The sequence below is a fragment of the Pelodiscus sinensis genome, chromosome 28 (genome assembly GCF_052426305.1).
Source record: "Pelodiscus sinensis isolate ZL-2025 chromosome 28, ASM5242630v1, whole genome shotgun sequence".
Taxonomy (NCBI): Eukaryota; Metazoa; Chordata; order Testudines; family Trionychidae; genus Pelodiscus; species Pelodiscus sinensis.
This window is the reverse complement of record NC_143079.1, coordinates 2,657,341-2,684,282: the sequence shown is the minus strand read 5'-3', so window position 1 is coordinate 2,684,282 and position 26,942 is coordinate 2,657,341. Positions and strand designations below refer to the sequence as shown.

The 26,942-nt window shown below is 53.8% G+C and overlaps 1 protein-coding gene across 1 annotated transcript; it reads right to left on the bottom strand.

Annotated features, from left to right (window-relative positions):
- ADRB3 (adrenoceptor beta 3) lies at positions 1–12,428 on the bottom strand. The gene is made up of 3 exons (XM_006134045.5): positions 10,773–12,428; positions 8,116–8,172; positions 1–4,520 (listed from the first exon to the last, which is right to left on the bottom strand). Exons 1-2 carry the CDS (start codon positions 12,077–12,079, stop codon positions 8,148–8,150), a joined length of 1,332 nt encoding a protein of 443 aa, XP_006134107.2. The 5' UTR covers positions 12,080–12,428; the 3' UTR covers positions 1–4,520; positions 8,116–8,147.
- Positions 12,429–26,942: the final 14,514 nt, after the last annotated feature.

Below are 26,942 nucleotides of genomic sequence, written 5' to 3'. Positions count from 1 at the left end.
GGGGTTCCCATCCCTGGCAGGTACTCCACTTCCCTCCTTCACCCGCGAGCCATGCAGTTAGGAAATTCCCAGTGTAAACCAGCCCTGAGAACTGGGAGCCAAACTGCCCTTTGTGCCTTGGAAAATCTCTGAACGCCCCACTCAGCATCCCTGTGGAACCCCACGTCTGGCATCAGCAAAGCCCCCAGCGGAGACAGAACTAGGGTTACTGCAGGGGAGTCTAGCCAGGGCAGCTACTTTGGCCCCAAGCATAGACTGCACCAAAGCTGGCCCCCAGCAGAGCCGCAGACGGGTCTCCCCATTTAAAAGAAACACTTCAATGCCCTCCTGGGGTCAGGTGGATCTATATATTTATTTACAAGTGACTATTGGGAATTTTGGAAGGCTTATTTCACATGGCGGAAAAAAAGACAGTCCCCGTCATATTTACAACCAAAACCATCTCAGAAAGCTCTGACCAGCAAGCAGGGTATCTGCACATCAGCATGCATGCAGGGCACCGTTGTACATGATGCTACTTGCACCGGTCTACAGCAAAGAGTCCAAGGGTTCAGTCACTTCTCACCGCTCTGGCAGGGAGAGGAAATGCGCCACTCTCAGGCCCCCTTTCTAAGATTACAGCAGGACGCTGTGGCCGAAAGGAGACTCAGACCCCAAGGGCAAACCCCGCGGCTGCTTCAAGGAACGCCAGACCTGCCGGCGCTGTGTGGCTGTAGCGGCGCCACGTTGCGGGACAGGAGAAAAGGGCTGCTTCCCGGCCTGTTGTAGGCGCGTGCACGGCACTGGTCTGCCTTTGCGCTTTCTCTTTTGGTCTCTGCTGCTCCCTGGTTGCGTCTGGGGGCCGTGCGGGGCCGGCCAGGCCGGAACGCTGGTGCTGGTAACTCGACGGATCTACTCGATCTCCATTCGGGGGTACCGTTGGTACAGCTATTCGCGGAGACCAGCAGTCACAGTTCGGGGCGTGGGCCTGACACTAGACTGGAACAGGCCTTGGGGCCCTGGCTTTCAGAGGTGTTAAGCACCTGCAGCTCTCGCTCCGATGACAGGGAATTGCAAATGCTGAGCGCCTCCGTGGGCCACAAAGCTACGGAGGCTCCTAACTCCTCTGGGCTTCAGTAGACTTTAGTTGACTAAATCCCTTTGCGGATCCGAGACCTAGAGCTCGCAGGACCCACCTCAGAAAGCAAAAGTAATGGGTGGCACCCGGCAGCTCAGCCCTGCAGGGTGCTCGCTCCCGGTGCTGCAGGATCCGGCCCTGCGTGCACAGAACATACGGGGGTTACCACCTTTCCGCGGGGTTATTTCCAAGGCCCAACCAGAGATTCGCTGGATGGTTGTCCCCTGTCCAGGTTTATATCTCCATGGCTGAGTGGGTCCTAGCTAGAATAACACCTTTCATCCGGAGCAGCCCAGCACGTTGGGCGAACCCAACACAGTGCAGCTGCCTCCGGAGCGGAGGGCGATATCCCACTGCACCGACGGGGGGGAGCCTGGCCAATCTCGGACTCTCCCGAAATGTGCCAAGGGACCTTTGTGCCCAGGCAGACAAAAGAGCCTTATCCTGCTCACAGGGCCTCCGTGTAGCAACCCGCAGAGAATTCCAAGTGCCCCCTTCGGCTTGGTGCACCGGTGATGTTCTAGGACATGGGTTCCCAAACTGGGGGGTGTGCAGAAATTCCAAGGGGGGCACGAGGCGACCCCACCCCCGTCCATCTCCCCCCCTAAGTTTCACTGCTATTCACCCGGTCAGTTCCTTTTTTTTTGCCCAACAAGTTTTGCTGCTATTGGAGGAAGGGGGCGTGAGGGTCTCTCAAAAATCAAAAAGGGGGCGTGATGCTGAAAAGTTTGGGAACCCGAGCTAGGAAGTTGGGGCATTCTGAACCTCCGCCCTGCAGCGCTGCTTGTTGCAAGAGGCTGGTGGGTTTGAACCGTCTACGGCAGGTCTGATTTATGTGCCTGTGTTTGGGTGCTTAGCGCCACTGAAATTCATGGGAGTTAGGGGCCTTTGAGGAGCGGGGGAGGTAAATATTCAGTGACTCCCTGTGACAGCACGTTGGGGTTTTCCTGTCTCCTGCCCCCCCGTAGTGGCACGGACAGACTCCACCAGCCAGTAGAATAGAGGGAGTTTATTGCTTCTCCAGGATACAGCGCAGCACAGATGGAATCTGGTTCCAGGGCAGGCCTAGGATGCCTCAGCCCCCTTGACATGGGGGAGACTGGGCCCCTAAATTCCAACCCCTTTCCCTAGGCTGTCTCCTCCATGATACCAGCCAGAAACCTAACTCACTTCCAGCCCTGCCCCCAGCCAGGGCTCCACTCCCCTTCTTCCCACTGTTCCACTCCCTGGGAGATCACTGGTCAGACAGGTTTGAAGCCCCCTTGCATAATGACTCATCCCCTGCCCTGCTGGGCCGTGCTGCAGACAGCAGCCAGTGGAGGTCATTCACAACCCACTGCCCAGCCACCAGCAAAGTACCCCCCACTACGTCACACTCCCCATGTCCCCTCCTGTGGCGCTGTTGACGGTGTTACTGCAGGCTCCCTCTGCAGCTCCGGGCCTTTGCAGGTGGGTCTGCGCTGCGGTTACAAACGCGCGGCTGGCCGGGCCAGCTCCCGCCAGCTCCGGGGTGGTTTCGTTGTGGGGAGGTTTCATTCGGGCTCAGGTCTGGGCTCCACCTTGCAGAGTCTTAGAACCAGGGCTCCGCACGGGGACGGGATCTCTGCATCCCAATTAAACAGCCCTGAGCCCAAGGCCCACAAGCCCAGGCCAGCTGCGGGTTTGTCACTGCAATGTGGACATGCCCTCTGTGCAGGGCTGCCCTTACAACGTATGGGGCCCCGTGGCTTCTGCCAGGAGCCTCGGACTTCCCTACTGGCCGGTACCTGTAGCTCTGCCCAGCAGGACGGCTGCCTTAAGTCACTAGGCAAAGACCCAACCTGTCCGACCGGTTGAGGGCAGGCAGGGAACAAAGGAAGGGAGGTTTCGGGGGAAGGGGCAGTTGCTGGCTGGGAACATGAAGCAGCCTTAGCTGGGGGCTGACGATCTAGTGATGACAATGGACCCCCTAATCCAAGGGGTCTGAGGCATCCTGGCCCTGACTCCTGGAACCACATCCCGTCTGTGCTGTCCTGGGGGAGCAATAAACCCCCCTCTATTCTACTGGTTGGCGGAGTCTCATCTTGCTGCCGACGGGGTGCAGGATCGAGGGGAACCCGACGTGCCGCCGCAGCCCCTCTCCATCCCAAGGCTGGCAGAAGGGAGCCCTCAGTTAGTGGCCGGCTGCTGGCCGAGGGGCACACGTGGGGGGCAGGGGGAGGGCAAGGAGAACCCGGCTGGGCTACCATGGGCAGGAGAGAAGGGGGAAGGGGCCAGAGAGGGACCAGGCAGAGGAGGTGCAGGGACCATCCAAAGGCACACAAGCCCATGCGGCTGCATAGGGGCACCCAAACACGGGGTGCCACAAGTTTTCGGGTGCCCGACACTGCTGCGTATTTTGCGTGTGCCACGGGGCGGCCCTGCCTCTGTGTTGGCCCAGCCCCAGCTGTCTCTGCCCAGACTGGCAGGGAAGATATGGGGCTGGTCTCTGGTTCGTGAGATGCCTGGGCCCCGGCCGTGTTCTACGCACGCAGCGTCAGCGCCAGGAAAGTCCCGCCGACGGTTCGGTCGCATCCGATGGAGAAACGTAACACGGCCAGACAAACACACGCTCACGCAGCCAACGTCCTGGGCCTGCTTGGGCAGCCCCGTGCGCCCGTGTCTTCTGCTTCGGGAGCACGGCGCAGCCACCGGGCACAGCCACGAACGGCAGCACAAAGGGGTCTGCTGAAGCCCCCGCCCTGCCAGGGCCCCTTTCGAAGGGAATCCAGGTCTGGCTCCCAGAGTCCGACTCGCTGCTTCTGAGGTAGGAATTCTCTTGCTGTCGATACAGGAAGCGTCTCCTTCCCTTGGAGCCTCTCTGGAGGCTGATTACACACGCTGGTCCCCGGGAGCTCGGTCAGTTCCTCATGTAACCCGTGTCCCGAGCAGCACTCAAATTCAGCTGCCTAGCCTCGGGGAGGGAGGTCTCTCGTCTTGAGTCCAACGTCCCATCCCCAGGCGCGGGGGCTCCTGCTAGCCCTGACTCTAGCCAGCCATCACAAGAGATGGCGAAGTCACAGTAACCTCTCTAGGCGCAGCTGCCGGCACCTGGGAATCAGTCCAACGTCTGTCAGGGGCTCTTGCTGGAAATAACTAACGACAGCGGGAGACCACCTCTTCCCTGCCCGTTTGCCATGTGTACAGGGAAGACCGGTTCCAAAGACGCCTCCCCTATGTCACACGTGTCTTTCAGGTCCAATTTCCTCTATGCAGTGTCCAGGCCTGGAAAGCAGGCAGGAAATGAAGGGACGGACGTTCAAAATACCTGAGTGAACCTCAAAAGTAAAAAGACTAGGGGGCTGCGCGTCTTCATCTTTGGGGGGGGTAGGAGCCGACGCACAAACCGAGAGCAACGGCCCAGGAGAGGGGCTTTGACACATCCCTGGAAGAGAGGAAGAGAAAGAATTAACTGTAGTTTGCAAGAAAAATTTAAATATCCCGGGCTTCATTTGCATGTTCCCGGGCGCCACCATTTTTAAATGCCCGGTAGCTCGAACTACCTGCCCGCAGCTACACACAGCACGGGCTAGGAAGTTCAAATTAAGAGTGTTAATTCGAGCTATCTAGCCTGTGCCGCGTGTAGCCGCGGGCAGGTAGTTCGAGCTACTGGGCATTTAACAATGGTGGCGCCCGGGAACATGCAAATGAAGCCCAGGATATTTAAATCCCGGGCTTCATTTACAAGTTCGAATGACTACATTAGCCACCCTAGTTCGAGCCAGGGTGGGTAGTGTAGCCATACCCAAAGCTCTTAAGCACATGCTTAACTTTAAGCCCATGCTTAAGTCCCATTGAAGTTTAAAGAAATGCATCCTGTGGAACAGAAGCATGTACACTATAGAACTCAAGCGTGTTAGTGATATATAAAGTAACAGAGCAATCAAAGGGACTACGTGTGTGCTTAAAGTTACTCATGTGCTTAAAGTTACTCATGTGCTTCAGCGCTTTGTTGGATCAGGATCCAGACCATCCTTGGGAGCATGCAGGGCTGTCCTGACACACCGAGATCCTGCGCTTCCAGTGAGCCTAGGTGACTTGCAGCTCAGACAGGACAAGCAAACCCCACACAGGTTGGTATCCTAGGGTATGTCTAGACTACATGGCTCTGTCGACAGAGCCATGTAGATGAGTTTACTAGACATAGGAAAATGAAGCGGCGATTTAAATAATCACTGCTTCATTTACATCAAAATGGCCGCCGCGCTGTGCCGATCAGCTGTTTGGCGGCACAGCACGTAGTCTGGATGCACCGCGGTCGACAAGGCATAACGTAGCAGTCTACAGGGGCTTCCCTTGTCGACCGCGGCACGTCCAGACCACCGCGCTGTGCCGCCAAACAGCTGATCGGCACAGCACCATGGCCATTTTATGTAAATGAAGCAGCGATTATTTAAATTGCCGCTTCATTTCCCTATGTCTAGTAAACTCATCTACATGGCTCTGTCGACGGAGCCATGTAGTCTAGACATACCCTTGGTGTCTGCTCTTCTAACGTAGGAATCTCATGGGAGCTGTCTTCTCCCAAAAGCTTCCTGGGACTTCCCAATTTTGGATGGGCCAAGATACCTCTGTATATTCTGGTGACATTTCACTGTCTCTGCTTTCAGCCCAGGAGACCCAGGGGCCAGTACAAACAAAAAAACCAAACACGAGAAGAGAATTTCTCAGAAAAGTCTCAGAAAAGAATCTCCTCCAGGTGACATTTTGGGCAAAGGTTTGGGGTGGTTCTCCTTAGAGCTAAAGGCACCAATAATGACCAAATAAGTAGCCATCTTTGCCTTCAACTATTATGTGCCATTTGGACTGAATGATCGTCAATGTTCTGAAATAACGAGTAGTCCTGTGGCACCTTAGAGACTAGCAAAGCTATACGTAGTATCATGAGTGTCCTGAGGAAGTGGAAAGCTCATGATATCGTCTATATTTTGGTTCATCTCTAGGGTGCCACCGGCCTGCTGGTAGTTTGTAAAGTTACGCACTATCACAGCTCCCCTCTGAGGTTCTGAAACACCTGGATTTGATGGGTTTTCCTAGTTCTGACTCCGAGCAGAGGTCCCAGCGTTCTTATGGGGAAGTCTGTTCTGAAACCCCATTTTGCATCCTTGGGCAGTTTGGAGAAAGGCGCATTGGAATTTTTTGACATTTTCCAAACCCAACGGGGAATTCCAGACATTCCCCCCATCGCTGGTGCTCCTTTCATCCAAACCGATTTACAGAAATAAACATTTCTACAGAGCTTCCCTCCCACGGGGTGTCAAAGCATTTTGGCTCAGCGCCGCGACGGCTTTAAGGCTCCTAACTTCAGCAAAGACAGGAAGCTCAATACTTTTGAGGATCTGGGCCGTTGCTATCCCTATGTATTTGCTCTATGATCTTTATCTACGGAGCATTACTAGGTAATGATGTGATAATTCCCCATGGAAGTGTAAAGCGGTGGGCATGGATTTGAATGCTACCTTGCTGGGAAAAACAACTTCAAAAGGGAATTCAGGGCTCTGGCGTCCTTGTCTAAATCACGCGGAAAGATGCAAAATTCCATGCACAACGCTGAAATTCGTGACCAGGTTTGCAAGACGAGCTGGGCACACTGGGGGTCTGGCTGGTGCTGAGCTCGGTTGGAAACCTGACACCCAGGGGAGCCGACGGCCTGTGTGGGCCCCTTGGCAAGGTGCGGAGGAGCTCCATGCTCCCAGAAGGGGCGGGGACTTGGGGAAGGGGCGGGGCCAAGGCTCCCAGTCCTCAGAGACTCATGGAATGTACAGGACTCCGGTGGTGATTTAAAGGGCCCAGTCTCTGCCTCAGTAGCAGCGGGGGCCAGGAGTCCCAGACACCTTTGAAGCCTGAGGCCCCGGGGTGACTGATCCCTTGGCCCCTCCTCTCAGCCGGCCTGCAGATGCCAACCGTGGGTGCTCAGCACCCTGAGCTCTTCTGAAAACGTGATGCTGCTACAGGTTGGACCTCGCTGGTCCAGCACCCTGGGGACCTGACTGGTCCCGAACGAGGGGATTTGCCAGACCAAGGAAGCTCCCTCCCCTCGTGGTCCTGCTGCCACCGGGCTCGGGCTCCCACCTGCCCCCGCTGCTGCCTCAGTCCCCTGGGGCTCTCCCCAGCCCTGCTACTGCCAGGGCCAGAGCACCATGGCCAGAGCTCTGCAGCCGCCTGGCTCTGCAACCGGGCCTGGAGCGCTGTGGCCAGGATGGAGGGACAGGGCCGGAGCTCACTGGCTGGTTCCGGGGGTCCACAGCCGTAGCCAGGCTACAGCCCCCCAGATGCTGGGGCCAGGGAGCTCCCGTTGGGCCAACACTCCCTGCCCTGCTCTCTGGCCTCCCCCCTTAGCACCCCCACACTGTGCTCCCGGCTGAGTGGCCAGTGCCCCTTACGGCACTCCTGCCCCACCACCAGACCTCCCTCGCCCTGGGCTCTGGGACCCAGGAACATGCCAGGCCACAGATGTAGCCGGCCAGGAAGCCCCGGCGAAGGGAAGTACAACCTATAGTAGCGGGACTATCTAGGGCCGTCCTTACCCATGTGCAGAATACGCAGCTGTGTGGGGCACCGCTGGGTCCTAGTGTCCACCCCCCGCCTCTTCCCATCCCTGCTCTGGGGCTCTGCTTCCTCCGGAGAGGGGCTAGTTCACGTGCAAGTGGCACCGCTTGGCAGAGCCGCGAGCAGACGCGGAGCCTGGGAAGGAGCCGTTCCAGTGGGAGTGAAGCCGCTGAACAGCCCTTTGCCAACCCAGGTCCCTCCTGCCCGTGTCTGAATTGACTGTGCGAGTCGACAGGGCCCGCGTTTCAAGTCTGCTTTAAAGCTAGTTCCCTAGCGCGGGGCTGCCGGTGATGGAATCACAGCCCTAAAAACCATCCCCCGCCCCGGGCTGCATCGGGCACAGGGCGCCAGTGTAATAGTACGGCAACAGGACCCCACAAGCCCTAAGGAATATCACAGCATTTTCCAAGCGATTAGAGATCCAGACTTACTTCCTTCTCTTCTTCCTTCCCTTTCAAGCTGCTCAAGGAGCTTCAGTGCAGGAAAATCTTTGAAAAGCAAGACACTAAATTAATCATGGGCTCTTTGGCAGGTAATTCCTCTCGCTTCCTTGCCTGTCTTCATAACGGCCACATGAAGGGAACAGCCAGACAAACAAGTGAGACTTAAAGAGGCCAAAGAGCCTGGTTTGAATCCTGAGGTCAGTGGGGGTTTTGCCTCTGAGTTCAATGGGCGCAAGATTTCACCTTGAATCCCCTGAGAAATTACACCTGGGGCGGCGTGTTTCGCAGAGCACCTCGGCTTCATTTGGGCGGATTTGCGCTGCGGAACAGACACTCCAGATCTTCAGCTTGCTCTCACCTGCTACGTCCTCCCAGCTAGTCTCTGTGCACTACTCACGCGTGCCATGCACGAAACTGACCGCTTCCATGAGAAATTACCCAGGGAGCATGTCATGGATCAATCCCCCCTTAAAACCCACTGCTTCTGCGGTATCGCTTCACTCATCTCTCCACTCACTCTGCCCTCGTGTTGTCTGAGTCACACGGCAAAGCCTGCCAGCAGGGGCCTTGGACTTCTCAGGTGTGGCCCAAAGTGCCGTGTTCTCTGGTGCTGCACTGTCAACACAAGACCGACACCCGAAGCCCTGAGACGTCCCATACGCAGGGAGATCTCCCGTTACAGCTGACTGGAACTCTGCCTCGCTAAGGACTAGCCAGAGTAACCTACGTCAAGGAAAAGCATGTCCCCGAAAGTTCTGTCTGTGACAAACAACCCTCCCCGTCTTTCTTTCCAATTAACAAATTCACTGAAAAGTGCCATGTGCATGTGGCCGGGCAGGGTGACTGTCCAGAGAGCTGCTTGAAAACATTTCAAAATTGAAATATTTTGATGAAATTTCAAACTGTTGCAAACCCAGTAAAAAATTCCCAGAAAATCCCACAGAAACCCACTAACCAGCTCTAGGTCTCAGTCAAGACTTCATGGTTTGTCCTGAAAATAAACAGTCTGATTCATAATCATAAATAACAAAAATAATTATGAATTGGCAACTGTCCCTATGAACTTATGTTTTCAAAGCGTCTGGCGTATTGGGTCACAGATCAGAAATGGATATCTAGCCTGGGAATGGAGTTTAAACACTGTGGTGACAGGGTTATGTTAGCAGATAGAAACAGGTCGATTTTGATGTATTTAGTCCTGACTGAATCCAGTCGGCTGTAATGGGAGATCTCCAAGGCTATGTCTAGACTACAAGCTTTTGTTGACAAAGTGAGCCGCTTGTGCGACATGAGAGTGTGGACGCAAAGGACAGCGTAGATGCAATAACGCCTTCTGTCGACAAAAGGCGTTATTCCTCGTAGAATGAGGTTGACCACCGTCGACAAAACTGCCGAGTTCTGTCGACATTATGTCGTGTAGATGCAGGTATAGTTTTGTCGACAAAAGTCCACTTTTGTCGACAAAACCCTGTAGTCTAGACGCACCCCATGTGTATGGACTGACTGAGGTCTTCAGGATTCAGCCTGGGGTTGGAAGTGCCTCCCCAGAGAACACGTGAGAAACACGAGCATCGCACTAGAGAGACACGAAAAACTTATTTCAGCTCCAGAACGGAGCAAAAATACAACTAACATTCCTGGTCTTGGCAGGAAGTTACTGGATGTTCTGATTGGCTAAAAGGGGCCAAACTCCGAAGTCTTCTGTTCTTTATGAAGGGCAATCCCGACGTGTACGTGTTTACACAGCTGATTTTATTTAGTAAAATTTTAATTTTAGTAAAGCTTCTTGGAAAACAAACAAATCATATTTTTCTGTTTATCGCTGGCGTTATATTTAGCTGATAAACCTCTCAAGAAGCTCTCATTTTAAGCTAGGAGGGGGGCACCAGAAATCTGGAAACAATTAGGTTGCATCTGACTGAAAAACAATGACTAGGCAAATCAAACGGGAGGCAGGGAATTCTAGATTAACTGCCAGGTTTGCAAAGACAGGTGCTTTTGAGAAGCCCACTAGGTACCATCTGCCTTTAAAACCTTTACAGCACTGGCCCTCCTTCCCATCCTGACACTGGATACTGTCAGGGATTTCCCATAACAAACTCAATTTGGAAGTGCCTAACTGGATAGGGATGGTTTTTTCCCAAGGAGTCTCATTTCCAAAGCGCGAGGTCACTGTAACGGCGCCAGCTTCTGGCCCAGGCTCATCTGGTGCTGGCAGAAAACACCTTTTTTCCAGGGATGGATAAACAGTCTCCTGGACAGCTTGCGTGGGATTAGCTCAGGCCAGGCATCCCTGTGCGGAATGGAAATCTCGGCCTGCTTTAAATCAACCGGTGACACTGAGCCTGGAGGGAAGGGTGGACTCTGCAATTGTGCTTTACAGCCAGGGCCAAAGCTGGGACCACTGGCTGGTTTTGAACGAACCCCCAAATCTTTTCATTGACTCATTATCGTATTTTTCAAATGTTCTCTGGACCTTGGCTATCCCTTGACCATCCCCGGCTTAACCTCTTCCACGAATGGAGCCGGTTCTAGCTTCTCCAAGCACCAGCTCCCAATACTTTCCACTGACCCCATGCAAACCCAGGGGCTCGCCCCCAGCCAGCTCAAACCCCCTCCCCGTAGCTGTGGCCACTGATACCTACTCTTCCATCTGTAGACACAGAGTGGTCTGGGTGCCCTGCAGCTGCATCTCCCACAGGGGGCGCTGGGCATGGCCGTTCCCATTGCTATGGAGGTAGGAGAGGATGTTTTCCCCACTCCTGCTGCTGGAGCGGCTGCTGCTGCTGCTGGTTCCCCCATCCTCTTCCTGCCCGGGGGGCTGCCCCAGTACCACGGGCTTGCTGTCTCCCGGGGAGGATCCCTGAGAAGTGAAGGCGCACGGGCACCGGCTGAGGTCCCTGGAGACGGCATGCAGCCTGCGGTCCGCGCACCGGGGGCAGCACAGTAGCCTCTTGAAGGCGCTCCTGAAGTCGGGGCTGCGGCAGTAGATGATGGGGTTGAAGGCCGAGTTGACGTAGCCCAGCCAGTTGAGGAAGAGGAAGACCTGGCCGGGGATGAGGGACCTGTAGAAGACCTTGACAATGTTGGCCACGAAGAAGGGCAGCCAGCAGAGGGTGAAGGTGCCCATGATGATGCCCAGGGTCTTAAGCGCCTTGTGTTCCTTTATGACCAGCAGCCGGGAGGGTCTCCTCCAGCGAGTGCCCCTAGGGCCCTTGCTGCTGGGGCTGGGGGGCTCCTGGAGGAAGCGGACCTTGTCCCGCTCGACGAGCCGGATCTGCCGGGTGGCCACGGCGAAGACACGGGCGTAGACGAAGATCATGACCAGCAGCGGCACGTAGAAAGAGATGATGGAGGAGACGATGGCGTAGGGCATGTTGGTGACGAAATCACAACAGCTCGGGTTCTGGTAGCAGTTCAGCGCATCCTCATCGGCCCCGTCCCGCCACCAGTGGTTCATGATGGGCAGGAAGGAGATGAAGGCAGAGATGGCCCAGACCAGGCACACCACAGCCCGCGCCCTGCCCTTGGTCACCAGCATCTGGTACTGCAGTGGCGAAGTAATGGCCAGGTACCTGTCCACGGCAATGGCACACAGGGTCTCGATGCTGGCTGTGACGCACAGCACGTCCAGCGAGGTCCACAGCTCACACACCAGGGTGCCGTAGGGCCAGCGGCCGCTCAGCACGATGGTGGCCCCTGGCGGCACCACCAGCAAGCCCATGATGAGGTCAGCGCTGGCCAGCGAGGTGACGAACACGTTGGTCATGGTCTGCAGGCGCGGTGTCTTGGCGATGGCGAGGATCACCAGCAGGTTGCCGGCCGCGGTCACCAGCACCGTGAGGCTCAGGGCGGCCCCGATGGCCCACTGCCGGCTCAGGCTGGCGGCACCCGTGCAGTTGGCGGCTGCGTCCTCCCAGGAGGTGGCGTTGATCTGGGGCCAAGGAGCCATCTCACATGGGGAGCTTCGTGCGCCCCTCGCCGTGCGCCCCCGTCTCCGCGCCTCGCCGTGCGCCACTCGCCGTGCGCTTCCGTCTCCGCGCCTCCCCGTGCGCCCCTGTCTCCGCGCCTCCCCGTGCGCCCCTGTCTCCGCGCCTCCCCGTGCGCCCCTGTCTCCGCGCCTCTGGCTCTCCGCGGGGGCGCCAGCTTTTAAGAGCAAACTTCCCGCCTCGCTCGGAGTTTCGGCTCCGCACTGGACGTATGAGCGGCTGCTCGAGCCCGAGCCATCTCCCCGGAGCACTGAAAAGGCTGCCGCAGGGGATGTGCCCCCTCCCCACACACACCCCGGTGGCGCTGCTCAAGGGAGGAGCCCTTAAAGGCGCAGGACGCAGCGGCGCTGCCCCATTTGTAGGGGAAGAAGAAAGCAGCGCGGAACACGCCCATTCGCATCACGCCCGTTCCCGTCCCTCCTCTCCCCGCCGGCCCCGCGGGGAGTTTAAATTCGCAGGTTCCAACATTGGCCCCTTCCCCCTCCCATCGCCCTGCACCTTCACCGGGGCGGAGAGGGAGCAACCCAGCCGCGCGTTCCAGGCGGAGCCCGGGCCGGGGCTGCCCCGGCTGGAAGGGGGAGTCGGGGACAACCGAAAGGGCCCGGAGATTGGATGAGCGCGGCGCTGGCGCTGCTCCTGCTCTCTGGTGCCCCAGCCCGGGGCCTTTGGACGGGCTCCTGTCCGAGCTGCAGCTCCCCTGCTACAAACGGGTCCCCTCCGCCTCCTCGCTTCTCTCTGCCTGGGCGCAGCGCGGGGAAGCGGGACCGGGCGGGCTGGGAAGCGCAGCGGGGGCGAGCCAATTGTTCCGAATTCTGTCCCGGGTGTGCAGGGAGGGGGGCAGAAGCCGGGGCCGGGGCGTTTGCTTCTCCGCTGGGACTTTGCAGGAGGCCTCCCGAGGGCTCTTCCACCCTGTGATTCTGGGAATTAGCCTGTCCCTGGCCTCGCTGAGGCTTAGTCCCCGAGGCCACCTGGCATCCTCTGCGGGGGAGGGAGGTGCCAGGGTATGTTAGTCTCCCCTGCTGGCTCACCCAAGGGCCCCGCTTCCAGACCCCTGTCCCACAAGCTTTGAGTTACCCGCACCCCCCTGGTCACCCTCCCCTCTGCTCACTTGTAGCAGGGAAGCCACTTCTTTTCACTCCCGCTTCCTTATCTGCCTTCAACATGGCCCCACTGGGGTAGGACTAAGGCAGGGCCGGAACCGTTTTTGGGTGGGGGCCACGGACTCACAGAAAAATCAGTCAGGGGCTGCACACGAGTGAGAACCAAACAGCCCCGCCCCTCACTAGCGTGGGCTCCCCAATCCTGGGGGGAGCCCCAAGCCTCAGGGGCTGCATCCAGACAAGCCAGTGGCTGCATCTGGTCCCCGGGACTTAGGTTCCCCCCCCCCCCCTCCTTCCCACTAAGGAAACTGTTTCTTCTAGTGTCAGCAAATAGCTGTGGTTGGTCTGAGCCCAGTTCCACTGGACCCGGAGAAGATCATCATGTGCACGTTCCTGGCGTTAGGGTTGCACACGCCTCCTCCCGAATGCTCTGGGGGTACTTCAGAGACTAAGGCCAGCTATAATCAGTCCAGGGCCTGCCTGATGGCTGACTGCCTTGCGGAGCATCGTTAGCAATGCCAGTGCTCCATACAGGGGGTGTGCCTGGGATGTGTTCTTGCGTGGATGTCCAATACCAGCCTGGAGAACAGCTTTGGATCCTCTTGTCTGCGGTGTCATCTTCCCCCACTCACCCTGCAAGCCAGCGGAACGGTCCCTACTGTCTCACTGTCCCCGGCACCCCTGTCGGTCTGCATCCAGCTGCAGCCTCTTGCCTCAAGCTGAGATTGGAAGGTCTTTGGGGCCAGGGACCCTTTTTTGTTTTGTGTTTGTAGAGCACAAACCACGGGGGGGCATGAGCCAGTCCTAGGGCTCCTTCAGACCACAGTCATAGAAATGAAAGAAAAATCAGCGAGGGGTCGCCGGGTCGGTCCGTCACTTTAGAAACAAGGAGCGGTCCCATGGCACCAGAGACCAACCAAAGTGCACAGTCAGGAGCTACGGAAAGCTCAGGATTCTGTACATATTGGTTAGTTTCTAAGGTGCCACAGAACTCACCCTTATTTCGTTGTTGTGATACGACAGCAAATCACGTTTTAAACACACACACACACACACACACACATACACACACACACACAGACACACACGCACATACACACACAGACACACAGACACACACACACACAGACACACAGACATACACGCACATACACACACACACAGACACACACACACATTACAAAGATAGCCTCCCCAATTATCACCTCTAATACCATTAACTCACAGACATTTACCTTCCTTCCCCCCCCATCTCGCATCCCCATTCTGTTCTGAAATGTGATTTGTCCTTTTCATATGTGTTCTTTTTTTTTAATTGTTTCCTTTGGTATATACGGTTGTGACAATTTTCTTCCATTATTTGATCTTAGGAAGTGGGTGTGGCCCACGAAAGCTCATCACCTAATAAACCATCTTGTTAGTCTTCAAAGTGCTACATAGTCCTGTATTTTGTTTCACACATATTCAGTGGCGCTGGTTGGAACATTTCTGGCTAAACATTTCTGCACAGAAAAAACCCACCGTCTTGTCCAAGCTGAAATGTTTCACAGGGAGGTATCAGTTTCCTTAAAGTTCTTCATCGAGAAGATTTCTGAAGTCTCAGGTCACTGCCAGAGAGAGCGAAGGAGAGAGACCCGAATCCAGTCTCTGACCTTTCCAACAATTCCATTTTGCAAAGCCCTCGACAGGTTTCTTCCTATTCCAAGGCAAAATGAAAACAAGTTTTGGCTCCTCAAAAGTTGTTGCCAAATGGAACTGTTGTTCTCCAGCCGGCTGTATAAATACTACGTGGGAGAGGCAACTAAATAATTTTTTCCAAGGTGCAGAGAAAGATGGAAACTGGACAGTCAAAGCACAGTCTGGGGCAAATCTTTGCCACTTAAAATGTGTATTTGTCATTGTTCTCCGTAGAGAGAAAAGTGTGCACACATAGGCGCAGGCACTAGGGGTACAGGCGGTGCTGCAGTATCTCTGGGCTCCCGGCCTCCACCCCACATTCTAGCTGCCTCTGCTGACATCCCCCCATGCAGGGGTCCTGGCTGCTGCCCCCACACCTCTGGTGGAGCGGTCAGCTGCTGTCCAGGGGCTGGGGTTCCAGCTGCCCAGGGTCCCAACTACCGCCCTCCATGCCAGCTGGCTCAGTAGCTGACCTGGCATGCCAGGGGGTTCTGCTGCCACCCTGGAGTCCTGGCTACAGGCCCCACATGCTGGAGGGGCATAAGAGGGTTGGATTTCAATACCCCCGCCAATCTCCCCTGTAAGCCGTGCATTTGTGCAGCTGCTCAAGAGAGATTCCAAGGCTGCAAAGCTGATCAGCTGAATGTCCACAGCTAGGTTTGTGTTTTTTCTGGTGGTGCACATTTGCACATTCCTCAGTGCACATAGCAACATTTATTCCACACATGGAAAAGATTTGAGGGAATGTTGACCCCCCCCCTCTGACATATGTTCCTGTACCACTGTTTGCATGGGCGAGCAGGATTCTATTGCCGCTTGTAGGACTACCTGTCAACAAAAGGTCTCACCCACTTTCCCCAGGTAGGTTGGGATCTTGAGCTCAAACTTACAGAGAACCCCAGGAGAAGGACTTGCCCAAGTCACTAAGGCCACGTCTACACTAGAAAATTATTTCGCAATAACTAAATTTGACTTAATAACTCCCAATGGTCCAAATTCAACATGGCATGTCCCCACTAACGGGGAGCCTCGATATTAGACCCAGGCAGGCTCCATTAGTGTAGATGCGCTACCTCGACTTAGAGCCCCAGGGCGCTGGGGGGTAATTAGTTCCCATCGCTCTGGCATCGGAGTGTCCACACTACCGCTATTTCGAAATTAGCGCTATTCCCCGATGGAAAGCAGGAGCCCAGATTTCAAAATAAGCGGCCCCTTATTTTGAAGTAATAGGCTGGGTCGTGTGGATGCTCCACTTATAAATTCGACCGAAGGGGGGTTATTTTGCCCTAGTGTAGACCAGGGCTTACTCACTGCAAGGGGGAGTAAGAGACAGAACCCAGATTCCCTGTCGCCTGCTCCCCCCCCCCCCCCCCCGGGGCCCTGCTCCATCTCCATCCCCAGGAACCATAGTCCGTGGCTGGCAGGCACGTCCTTCTCCTGGCATGATGACGCTCAGCTCCATAGCTGAGCCTGGTAACTCACTCGCGCAACGTTTCAGTTCTGTTGCAATTGTCAGGAATGCTCCCGTATGTGCGACTTTGGCACAGTGCAGGCTGGCGGCCCTCCAGGCTGATTTATAAACACTTAATACCCCTGTAGGCTTCTATGGAGTGAAAAGCACAGTAAAGACTCTTGACAGTCTGCTTTTCCATCTGAGAGGCAGAGAAAATAATCAAAGCAGCCCTGGAATTACAGGGCCCGGGGTTCGTACACCCCAGGGGAACCCACCCCCAAGAGGGAAAGAGCCACAAAGCAGTATGTAAGGGTCTGTCTACACTACCCCGCTAGTTGGAACTAGGAGGGTAATGTAGGCATACCGCACTTGCAAATGAAGCCGGGGATTTGAATTTCCCAGGCTTCATTTGCATAAGCGGGGCGCCGCCATTTTTAAAACCCCGCTGGTTCGAACCCCGTGCAGCGCGGCTACACGGGGCATGAACTAGGTAGTTCGAACTAGGCTTCCTATTCCGAACTACCGTTACTACTCATTCCACAAGGAGTAACGGTAGTTCGAACTAGGAAGCCTAGTTCGAACTACCTAGTTTGTGCCCCGTGTAGCCGCGCTGCACGGGGTTCGAACCAGCGGGGTTTTAAAAATGGCGGCGCCCCGCTTATGCAAATGAAGCCCGGGAAATTCAAATCCCGGGCTTCATTTGCAAGTGCGGTATGCCTACATTACCCCGCTAGTTCGAACTAGGAGGGTAGTGTAGACATACCCTAATTTATGCCAGGGCGTGTCAGGACTGGGCTCCGATTTCTGGGCCTGGCAGCTCAGAGCCAGACACCTCCAGGCCCTCAGAAGGAGCTCACGGCCATGGGAAGCACTGGTAACTCCCACTTATTCCTCCCTGGAATCTGGCTCTGCCTGGTGGTAGAGCTGCCTCCAGCCCTTGTACAGCGTGTGTCTAGGGAGGGAAGAGGATTCTGCGGAGTCTTGGATTGCTGCTCCCTCCCGTCTCTGCTCCCCTCTGCCAGTGGAAGTGGGTGGGGAGAGAGCAGGGGGCCACGTTTTGTGCCGTCTCGTTGGAAATGTTTTTCCAAGCAAGCCGTTGCCCCGGGCTGGGGTTTTCTGTCGGGCGAGTTCCGAGACACTGCAGGGCCTTCTCCCCCACACGCTGCCTCTGCAGGGGCGGGGCGGGATGGTGGAGATCAGAGGGGAGGGCAGGCTGCGATGGGTTTCCCAGCTCATTTGGCAGTTTAACGAACGCTTCTGGGCAGAGAGTGACCTCCCAGCGGTGAAACGGGACCCTGGAAAACAGCCCTGAGCTTGGACATTCCTCTTTGCGTGACTAATGAGATAAAAGCCGGGGCAGATGTTTGGTCTGAGATGCTCAGGCAATTCCTGGAGACACACATGGAACCAGCCTCTCCCGTCGTCTTGGCAAATACCCCAAGTAGCCTAGAGGAGTAACTAATGCCCACAGTCTCCGAGCGGTTAGTCTGTTTCAGGCAATACAACCGGGAGTCCTGGGGAACCTTAGGCTGTGTCTAGACTACAGGGTTTTGTCGACAAAACTATACCTGCGTCCACACTGCCTTTGAGTTATGTCGACATAACGTCGACAAAACTCAGCAGTTTTGTCGACGTATGTAAACCTCATTCTACGAGGAATAACGCCATTTGTCGACAGAGTTCTGTTGATAGAAGGCATTATTGCATCTACACTGTCCTTTGCGTCCACACTGCTTTGTCGACAAAGCGGCTTGCTTTGTTGACAGAACTGGATGTAGTCTAGATGCTCTATGTCGACAAAACCCTGTAGTCTAGACATACCCTTAGAGACTAAGGCTATGTCTAGACGGCAGGTTTCTTTCAGAAGAAGCTTTTCTGGAAGAGAACTTCCAAAAAACCATCTTCCAAAAGAAGGCGTCCACACTGCAAAAGTGCATCGAAAAAGTGATCTGCTTTTTTGGAAGAGAGCATCCACACTGAATGAACACTCTCTCACATTTCAGTTGTGATTGCTATGGGCGGAGTGGCCAACAGGGCACCTGTGCTTTTTCCTCTTTCCTCTTCTTTCAAAAGAACTCCCTCTTCCCCCCACACACCTTTTTGGGAAAGAGCTCTTTTGGAAAAAGGCTTCTTCCTCATTGGATGAGGATTACCAAAGTTGGAAAAACCCCTCTGTTCTTTTGATTGATTTTTTTTCAGAACACAATTGCAGTGTGGACGTAATGAGTTTTTTGTTAAAATGGCCGTTTTTCTGAGAAAAATCTACAGTGTAGACATACCCTAATGTTTATTTGGACAGAAGGTTTCGTGGGCTGCAACTCACTTCATCAGATGATGCAGTGGAAGCTACAGTATGGCAGGGATTTCTACATACATGCAAGCATGGGAGCGTTACATTACATGGAAATTATAGAACACTGGAACTGTAAAGGACCTCAAAAAGCTCCCTCTAGATCATCCCTGACAGGTGTCTATCTAACCTGCTCCTAAATTTCTCCAGTGATGGAGATTCCACAACCTCCCTAGGCAATTTATTCCAGTGTTTCACCACCCTGACAGCTAGGACGTGTTTCCTAATGTTCAACCTAAACCTCCCTTGCTGCTATTTGAGCCCATTGGTTCTTGTCCTACCCTCTGAGGCCAAGGTGTGACGTAGTGGGGGGTAACCTGCTAACTCTCTGGCTGCTGTCTGTAGCACCACCGAGCAGACAAGCGATGAGTCACTATGCAAAGAGGGTATCCCAACTGGTTTGGCCAGCTGACCCCCATGGAGAGGAACAAAGGAAGGTGGAATGCTGCCCTGACTGGGGGCAGGGCTGGAATAGGAGAGGGAGTTGGTTCCTGGCTGGAAAGCAGGGAAGAAGGAACTGGGGAGGGGGCTGGGATCCCCCCATCTCAAAGGGGGCACTGAGGCCTCTTAGCCCCAGTTCCTGTAACCAGATTACATCTGTGCTATGCTGTATCCTGGAGGAGCAATAAACCACCCTCAATTCTACTGGTGGGGTCTGTTTGTGCCATTTCGGGGTGCAGGAGACGGGGGACCCCCAACGCGCCATCACACAAGGAGAAGAATTTTTCTCCCTCCTCCTTATAGCAATCTTTTAGGTACTTGAAAACTGCTGTCATGTCCCCTCTCAGGGTTTTCTTTTCCAAACTAAACAAACCAATTCTTTCAGTAGCCCCTCATAGGTCATGTGTTCTAGCCCTTTAATCATGACTCTCTGGCAGATCAGTGCTAATGAGGCTAATCCAATCAGGGTGGATGTGGCCCACTTCCAACAGTTAATAAGGTAAGAATACCTAAAAGGGGACTGAATTCATCTACAAATCTGAAACTGTTACCCTGGGCTTGAATAAAGATATTAACTGATTAACACACTACAAAGCCATTTTCCCCTGCCTTTTATATCCATATTTTCACATCAAGAGCAATGAATGGGACACATCCAGCCCACTTAATTAGCCTCTTTAACACAGATCCAGTAATTGACAGATAAATGCTTTTGCCTTATATATACCCTGAAATCTGTTATTTACACTCCAATTCATCTGATGAAGTGGGTCTTACCTATGAAAGCTCACGAGTCTAAATATTTTGGTAAGTCTCTAAGGTGCCACAGGACCACCTGTTGGTTTTAAAGTTACAGACTAGCACAGCTCCCTCTCGGAGACTAAAAGGGGACATTACTCTTTGTAATGAGCTAGTAGAAGCTGGTTCCTCTTAACTCACGGTTTCCAGTGACCACAAGGTTTCTACCAAGTTTCCCACAGGAACTTTCAGGCTCCGGAGGAGACAGTGTTGTTACATAGTTAAGCCGCTCACACTGTATGCTTGTGGGCTCAGATGGTATCCAAATGCTTTCTTCTTGGCTAAAGTGCCTGGAAAACAGTGTTGCAAGTGCAGTTCTACCTTGCACTCGCGTTTCATAAATTACTGGGGGAAGGGAACCGGGCTGACAGACTTGCCAGTTCAGCCGAGTTCGAGAACCACTTGGAATCTCTGTTCTGTATTTCATAAATGCACTGCAATGAAGTCATCCCGCTGGGAACTGGGACATTTCCCAGCAGATAAAGTGTGTTACTGATGCCTGGGAGCTGGTGGGAAGCGCATACCTGGATGCTAGAGTGACCAGGTGTTCCACTTTTAAAGGGACAGTCCTGGATTTTAACTCTCCTGAAGGTGTCTCAACTTTCTCTTAAAACAGGCAAATTGTCCCGTCATTTCTGTTTTCCCCGCCTGCTGCCTGCCCCCCAGCCAGGAGTGGGGGGACCAGTGGCTAATGATGGAGGGAAGTGGCTGGTGGCAGGATGAAGATGTAGCACATAGGGCCAGCCTGCTCTGCTACACCCCTCTGAGCCACCCTCCTGGCCCGCAACACCCCAATTCTCCGCAGCAGTGGAAAGCGGAGTGCCCTGGGGCTGGTGCGGTGAGTGCAGGGGGGAGTGGAAGAGGTGGGCGGATGGACATTAAGACCCAGCCGTGCCCCAAATTTTCAGGTGTCCTACACAACTGGGTATTCTGCACATGGGTAAGGACAGCTCTGGATGTTAAACATATCCAGTGCTATTTGAAGGCTCCTTACTTCTCTGTTTATAACTATTAATACACAGGGAAGGCTCTGCATATTTTCCCGTGATGCTGTGAGCACAGCGAGTTGAAGGAGGGGCCCAGGACTGGGTGAAATCAGAGAGAGAAGTGCAAACGAGCCACTCAGGAATGGCACATTTAAGCAGCGCTGTGCAGTGGGATTTGTGTCAGTATAATATGCGGAGGCAGCGATGTGACATGAGCAGTCAATATAACACTATACCGCCGTGCAGTGCAGGCAGTCAATATAACACTATACCGCCGTGCAGTGCAGGCAGTCAATATAACACCATAACGCCGTGCAGTGCAGGCGGTCAATATAACACTATACCGCCGTGCAGTGCAGGCGGTCAATATAACACTATACCGCCGTGCAGTGCAGGCAGTCAATATAACACTATACCGCAGTGCAGTGCAGGCGGTCAATATAACACTATGCCGCCGTGCAGTGCAGGCGGTCAATATAACACTATACCGCCGTGCAGTGCAGGCAGTCAATATAACACTATACCGCAGTGCAGTGCAGGCAGTCAATATAACACTATACCGCCGTGCAGTGCAGGCAGTCAATATAACACTATACCGCAGTGCAGTGCAGGCAGTCAATATAACACTATATCGCAGTGCAGTGCAGGCAGTCAATATAACACTATAACGCCGTGCAGTGCAGGCAGTCAATATACCACTATACCGCAGTGCAGTGCAGGCAGTCAATATAACACTATGCCGCCGTGCAGTGCAGGCAGTCAATATAACACTATACCGCCGTGCAGTGCAGGCAGTCAATATAACACCATAACGCCGTGCAGTGCAGGCGGTCAATATAACACTATACCGCAGTGCAGTGCAGGCAGTCAATATAACACTATACCGCTGTGCAGTGCAGGCGGTCAATATAACACTATGCCGCCGTGCAGTGCAGGCGGTCAATATAACACTATACCGCCGTGCAGTGCAGGCAGTCAATATAACACTATACCGCCGTGCAGTGCAGGCAGTCAATATAACACTATATCGCAGTGCAGTGCAGGCAGTCAATATAACACTATATCGCAGTGCAGTGCAGGCAGTCAATATAACACTATACCGCCGTGCAGTGCAGGCAGTCAATATAACACTATACCGCAGTGCAGTGCAGGCAGTCAATATAACACTATACCGCAGTGCAGTGCAGGCAGTCAATATAACACTATGCCGCCGTGCAGTGCAGGCAGTCAATATAACACTATACCGCCGTGCAGTGCAGGCAGTCAATATAACACCATAACGCCGTGCAGTGCAGGCGGTCAATATAACACTATACCGCCGTGCAGTGCAGGCGGTCAATATAACACTATACCGCCGTGCAGTGCAGGCGGTCAATATAACACTATACCGCCGTGCAGTGCAGGCGGTCAATATAACACTATACCGCCATGCAGTGCAGGCGGTCAATATAACACTATACCGCCGTGCAGTGCAGGCAGTCAATATAACACTATACCGCCGTGCAGTGCAGGCAGTCAATATAACACTATACCGCCGTGCAGTGCAGGCAGTCAATATAACACTATACCGCCGTGCAGTGCAGGCAGTCAATATAACACTATACCGCCGTGCAGTGCAGGCAGTCAATATAACACTATGCCGCCGTGCAGTGCAGGCAGTCAATATAACACTATACCGCCGTGCAGTGCAGGCAGTCAATATAACACTATACCGCCGTGCAGTGCAGGCAGTCAATATAACACTATACCGCCGTGCAGTGCAAGCAGTCAATATAACACTATGCCGCCGTGCAGTGCAGGCAGTCAATATAACACTATACCGCCGTGCAGTGCAAGCAGTCAATATAACACTATGCCGCCGTGCACTGCAGGCAGTCAATATAACACTGTGCCGCCGTGCAGTGCAGGCAGTCAATATAACACTATGCCGCCGTGCAGTGCAGGCAGTCAATATAACACTATACCGCAGTGCAGTGCAGGCAGTCAATATAACACTATACCGCAGTGCAGTGCAGGCAGTCAATATAACACTATACCGCCGTGCAGTACAGGCAGTCAATATAACACTATGCCGCCGTGCAGTGCAGGCAGTCAATATAACACTATACCGCCGTGCAGTGCAGGCAGTCAATATAACACTATACCGCCGTGCAGTACAGGCAGTCAATATAACACTATGCCGCCGTGCAGTGCAGGCAGTCAATATAACACTATACCGCAGTGCAGTGCAGGCAGTCAATATAACACTATACCGCAGTGCAGTGCAGGCAGTCAATATAATAGTGTAGTCACACATCATGGAGGGAGAGTCACTATACAGCTGTATGGTGAGGTAATACTGGCTGTCAATATATATGTATTTGAATTGAGGAAATGTTGCAAAAAATGTCCGTGACTTTTTGTGCATTTTTTAATTAGTCCTTTTTGTTGGCAAAAATTCCAGCCCAGGAATTTGCTGTCAAGAGTGTTTGCTGAAATCGGGAATTAAAAGCACATATTGAAGAATATTTGCAGCATGTCAATTTCAAATTCATAACTCCGATGTTTGTACCAGAAATCTGGTTCCAGTGTCATAACTAGGTGTTTTTGTGCCCGGGAAAAAATATTAATTATGCACCCCCCTCCTCCCCCGCTTAGGTTAGCAGGCATCATGCTCTTTACTTTTGCAGCTTATTATTTTTATGTATTGCATATTTGTGCCCCTGATCATGATGCGGCCGGGGTGAGCACCCCGCTTGCTCCCCTCTTTTTACAGCCCCGCCTGGTTCTAACGATTATGTTTATCCAACTGAGGAAGAAAGCTAACTGCATGCACCATGTCTCCAACCAAACAGCTTGAATTTTGAATATCAAATACACAGTGTTCATGAACAGAGCAAAGCTGCAAGCTGCAGGCCACGTGCAGAGAGAGAGGTGATATTCGTCAGATCTCTTACTTGTAACAAAGTACGCACACATGGGTTCCCAAACTGGGGGGGGGCGTAAGAAATTCCGGGGGGGCACGAGGCGACCCAGCCACACACACCCTCCGTCAATCCCACTCCAAGTGATGCTGCTATTTTTTTGGGAGGGGGCCGTGAGGGTTTCTCACAACTCAAAAAGGGGGCGTGATGGCGGAAAGTTTGGGAACCACTGCACTACGCAGTTATGTAACCCACAGTGAGCAGAGATCACTCGCTAGACATGTTACGAACCCGCCCACTTCCTGTGTGACGCTGCGCGAGTTACAGAGGCGACATCTACCCAGAGCCCAAGTGAGAACTCGAAATCAACACTGCTAGTGCCAAGTGAAAGGTATCGACTTTGCGTGACTGCAGTCTCATGAGAAAGAGGACCACAGGAACACAAACTAGGTACCTTTTAGGTAGCACCAGCAGCATTCACACTGGGCGGGTAGATGGCAACATGTCATTGCCCTCTACCATTCAAATCCCATAGTCTTACCGGCCGTGTGTGCACGCCCTGAGTACCTCAGTTCCCACCTGCATGGTGGGCATGAGAGCTCTGCCGCTTTACAGAAGCATGATGAGGCTGAAGACGTAAAAGGCTGCGAGGTGCACAGATGCTACCACGGGCAGGGGAGAGCGAGGCCGGCGGGAGCGAAATGGCACGCTGACGGGCAGGCAGTACGATGGGTCCCACACCGGAAGGCCAGTCCCGTGATAAGAGCACTCGGGGGTGGCTACAGCGTGAGTTGGGAAAAGACATCTTCTCACAGAAAACCATTCACAATGTGTTTTCGTTTTTTGTTAAAAAAAGATCATTTCTGATTAAAATGGGCCTTTTTCCAAAAGCTAAAAACAACTCCACTTTGTCCACAAAGATTTCCATAAAAACCAAAACTTTCGCTGGGATGTTCCAAGCCCGCGCCAGCGAGCAGGGCAGCCTTTGGGCTCTGAAAGTCGGGGTGGGGGCCACCAGCCTTTCCCTTCAAACCCCCCTTTCCTAAAACCTGCCGGCAGCCCTCCCAGGAAACCCCGTCGTGGCCAGTCCCGTGTTTTAAACGCAGAGCCGTGAGTGCAAGCTCAGCAGGTCATTCTTGGTCTATTTCACACACACGCACTGCCCTTCCTGCGGTGACGGGTTTCAGAAGGGGAGCCAGGTTAGTCTGTTTCAGCACAACCAACTAGGAGTCCTGGGGCACCTTAAAGACTAACAGGTTTATCTGGGCATCAGCTTTTGTGGGTAAAGCCTGCTCCATAGAGGCGTGAAGTGGAAACGTCGGCTTGGCAGGGATTCATACACTTGCCAAGAGGGGTGTTACGTTGCTCTGGGGAGGGCTGGTGCTAAGGGGGACAGTTCATCAGGGTGGATGTGGCCCATTCCCAACACTCGGTGAGAAGGTGTGAATACCCAAAGGGGGGGAATGACTTTTTGTAGGAGCTGGCCACTCCCAGCTCTACTCACTCACTCACCGTTCTTGAGGTCTGACTTGTGTCCATTTATTCTTTTTCCCCGAGGCAGTGTGGTGTGTCCCACGTGCGTGGCAGAGGGGCAGTGCTGGCAGCCAGTGGCGCATGGCACATGAATGCAGGGGAATGAGTCCCTGACGGTGTGGCTGACGAGTTAGGTGCTGGACGCTGTCACTCAAGTAGACGTGTGAGCAGAGTTGGCACCGGGGGTTGGGGCAGGGACTGCGTGTTTCCGGCGTGTGTGTGCAGTTGCCGGTGAGTGTTTGTTCCACATGGGGAGGCTGCCTGTAAGCAGGACACAAGTCAGACCTCTAGAACGGCCACATTCAAAAGGGAGAGCACTTCGGTCTCCCTGACCACCCAGCAACAGACCCGACAGTTGCTGCACTCGAGCAAAAACCTTCAGAACCAGGCCAGGGTGAAACCGCGGGCGTATGAATCCACCCCCTTGACACTAGCAGCCTGGGAGTGAGTAGAGGCTGGGAGTGGCCAGCTCTACAAAAAGTCATTCCCTCCCCTTGGACATTCACACCTCACTGAGTGTTGGGAACGGGCCGCATCCACCCTGATTGAATTGTCCCCGTTAGCACCGGCCCTCCCCATAGCAACGTAACACCCCTCTATGCATGTGTGTACGTCCCTGCCAAGCCGACGTTTCCACCTCGTGCCTCTGATGGAGCGGGCTTTACCCACGGAAGCTGATGCCCAAATAAACCTGTTTGTCTTTAAGGTGCCACAGGGCTCCTTGTTGTTTATCTTTCCTATATATTGGACAGTGGCTTCCCATTCCTTCCCAAGGTCCCTAATCCCCCGTCTGCTAGCAGCAACCCCTGTTGGAGACAGCACATTCCCCGTGCTATACACATTCTGCTGCTCCCTACTTCTGGTGGGGAACATTATTAACCAGGGAACCTCACTGGAGCGCCAGGCTAGCGTGAGCATAACCCGATGCTGGAGCGTGGCAAACACCAGTGTGTCTTAAGAACATAACATAAGAACATAAGAACATAATGGGTAGCAGGTTTAAAACTAATAAAAGGAAGTTCTTCTTCACACAGCGTGTTGTCAACCTGTGGAACTCCTTGCCAGAGGGGGCTGTGAAGGCTAGGACTATAATAGAGTTTAAAGAGAAGCTGGATAAATTCATGGAGGTTAGGTCCATAAAAGGCTATTAGCCAGGGGATAAAATGGTGTCCTTGGCCTCTGTCTGTCAGAGGCTGGAGAGGGATGGCAGGAGACAAATCGCTTGATCATTGTCTTCGGTCCACCCTCTCTGGGGCACGTGGTGCTGGCCACTGTCGGCAGACAGGCTACTGGGCTAGATGGACCTTTGGTCTGACCCAGTACGGCCGTTCTTATGTTATGTTCTTATGAGACACGGGAGCCGAGCTGGGCCTGCTCGTTGCTCGGGTGGAAGCTGGAGGTGCTGTTTTCTGCAGCCGATTCTCTCCCAGCTGAGTGTGGTGCTCTGTCTTGGGGGCGGGACATCACAGCGGGGGCCCAGGCCGCTTCTGGGCATTGGGGAACAAAAGGCTTTTTCCCCCTTTGCACTGAGGGGTTCAGTGAGTCTCCCGCGTACCTCTCCTGTCTCTAACACAGCAGTGCCTGC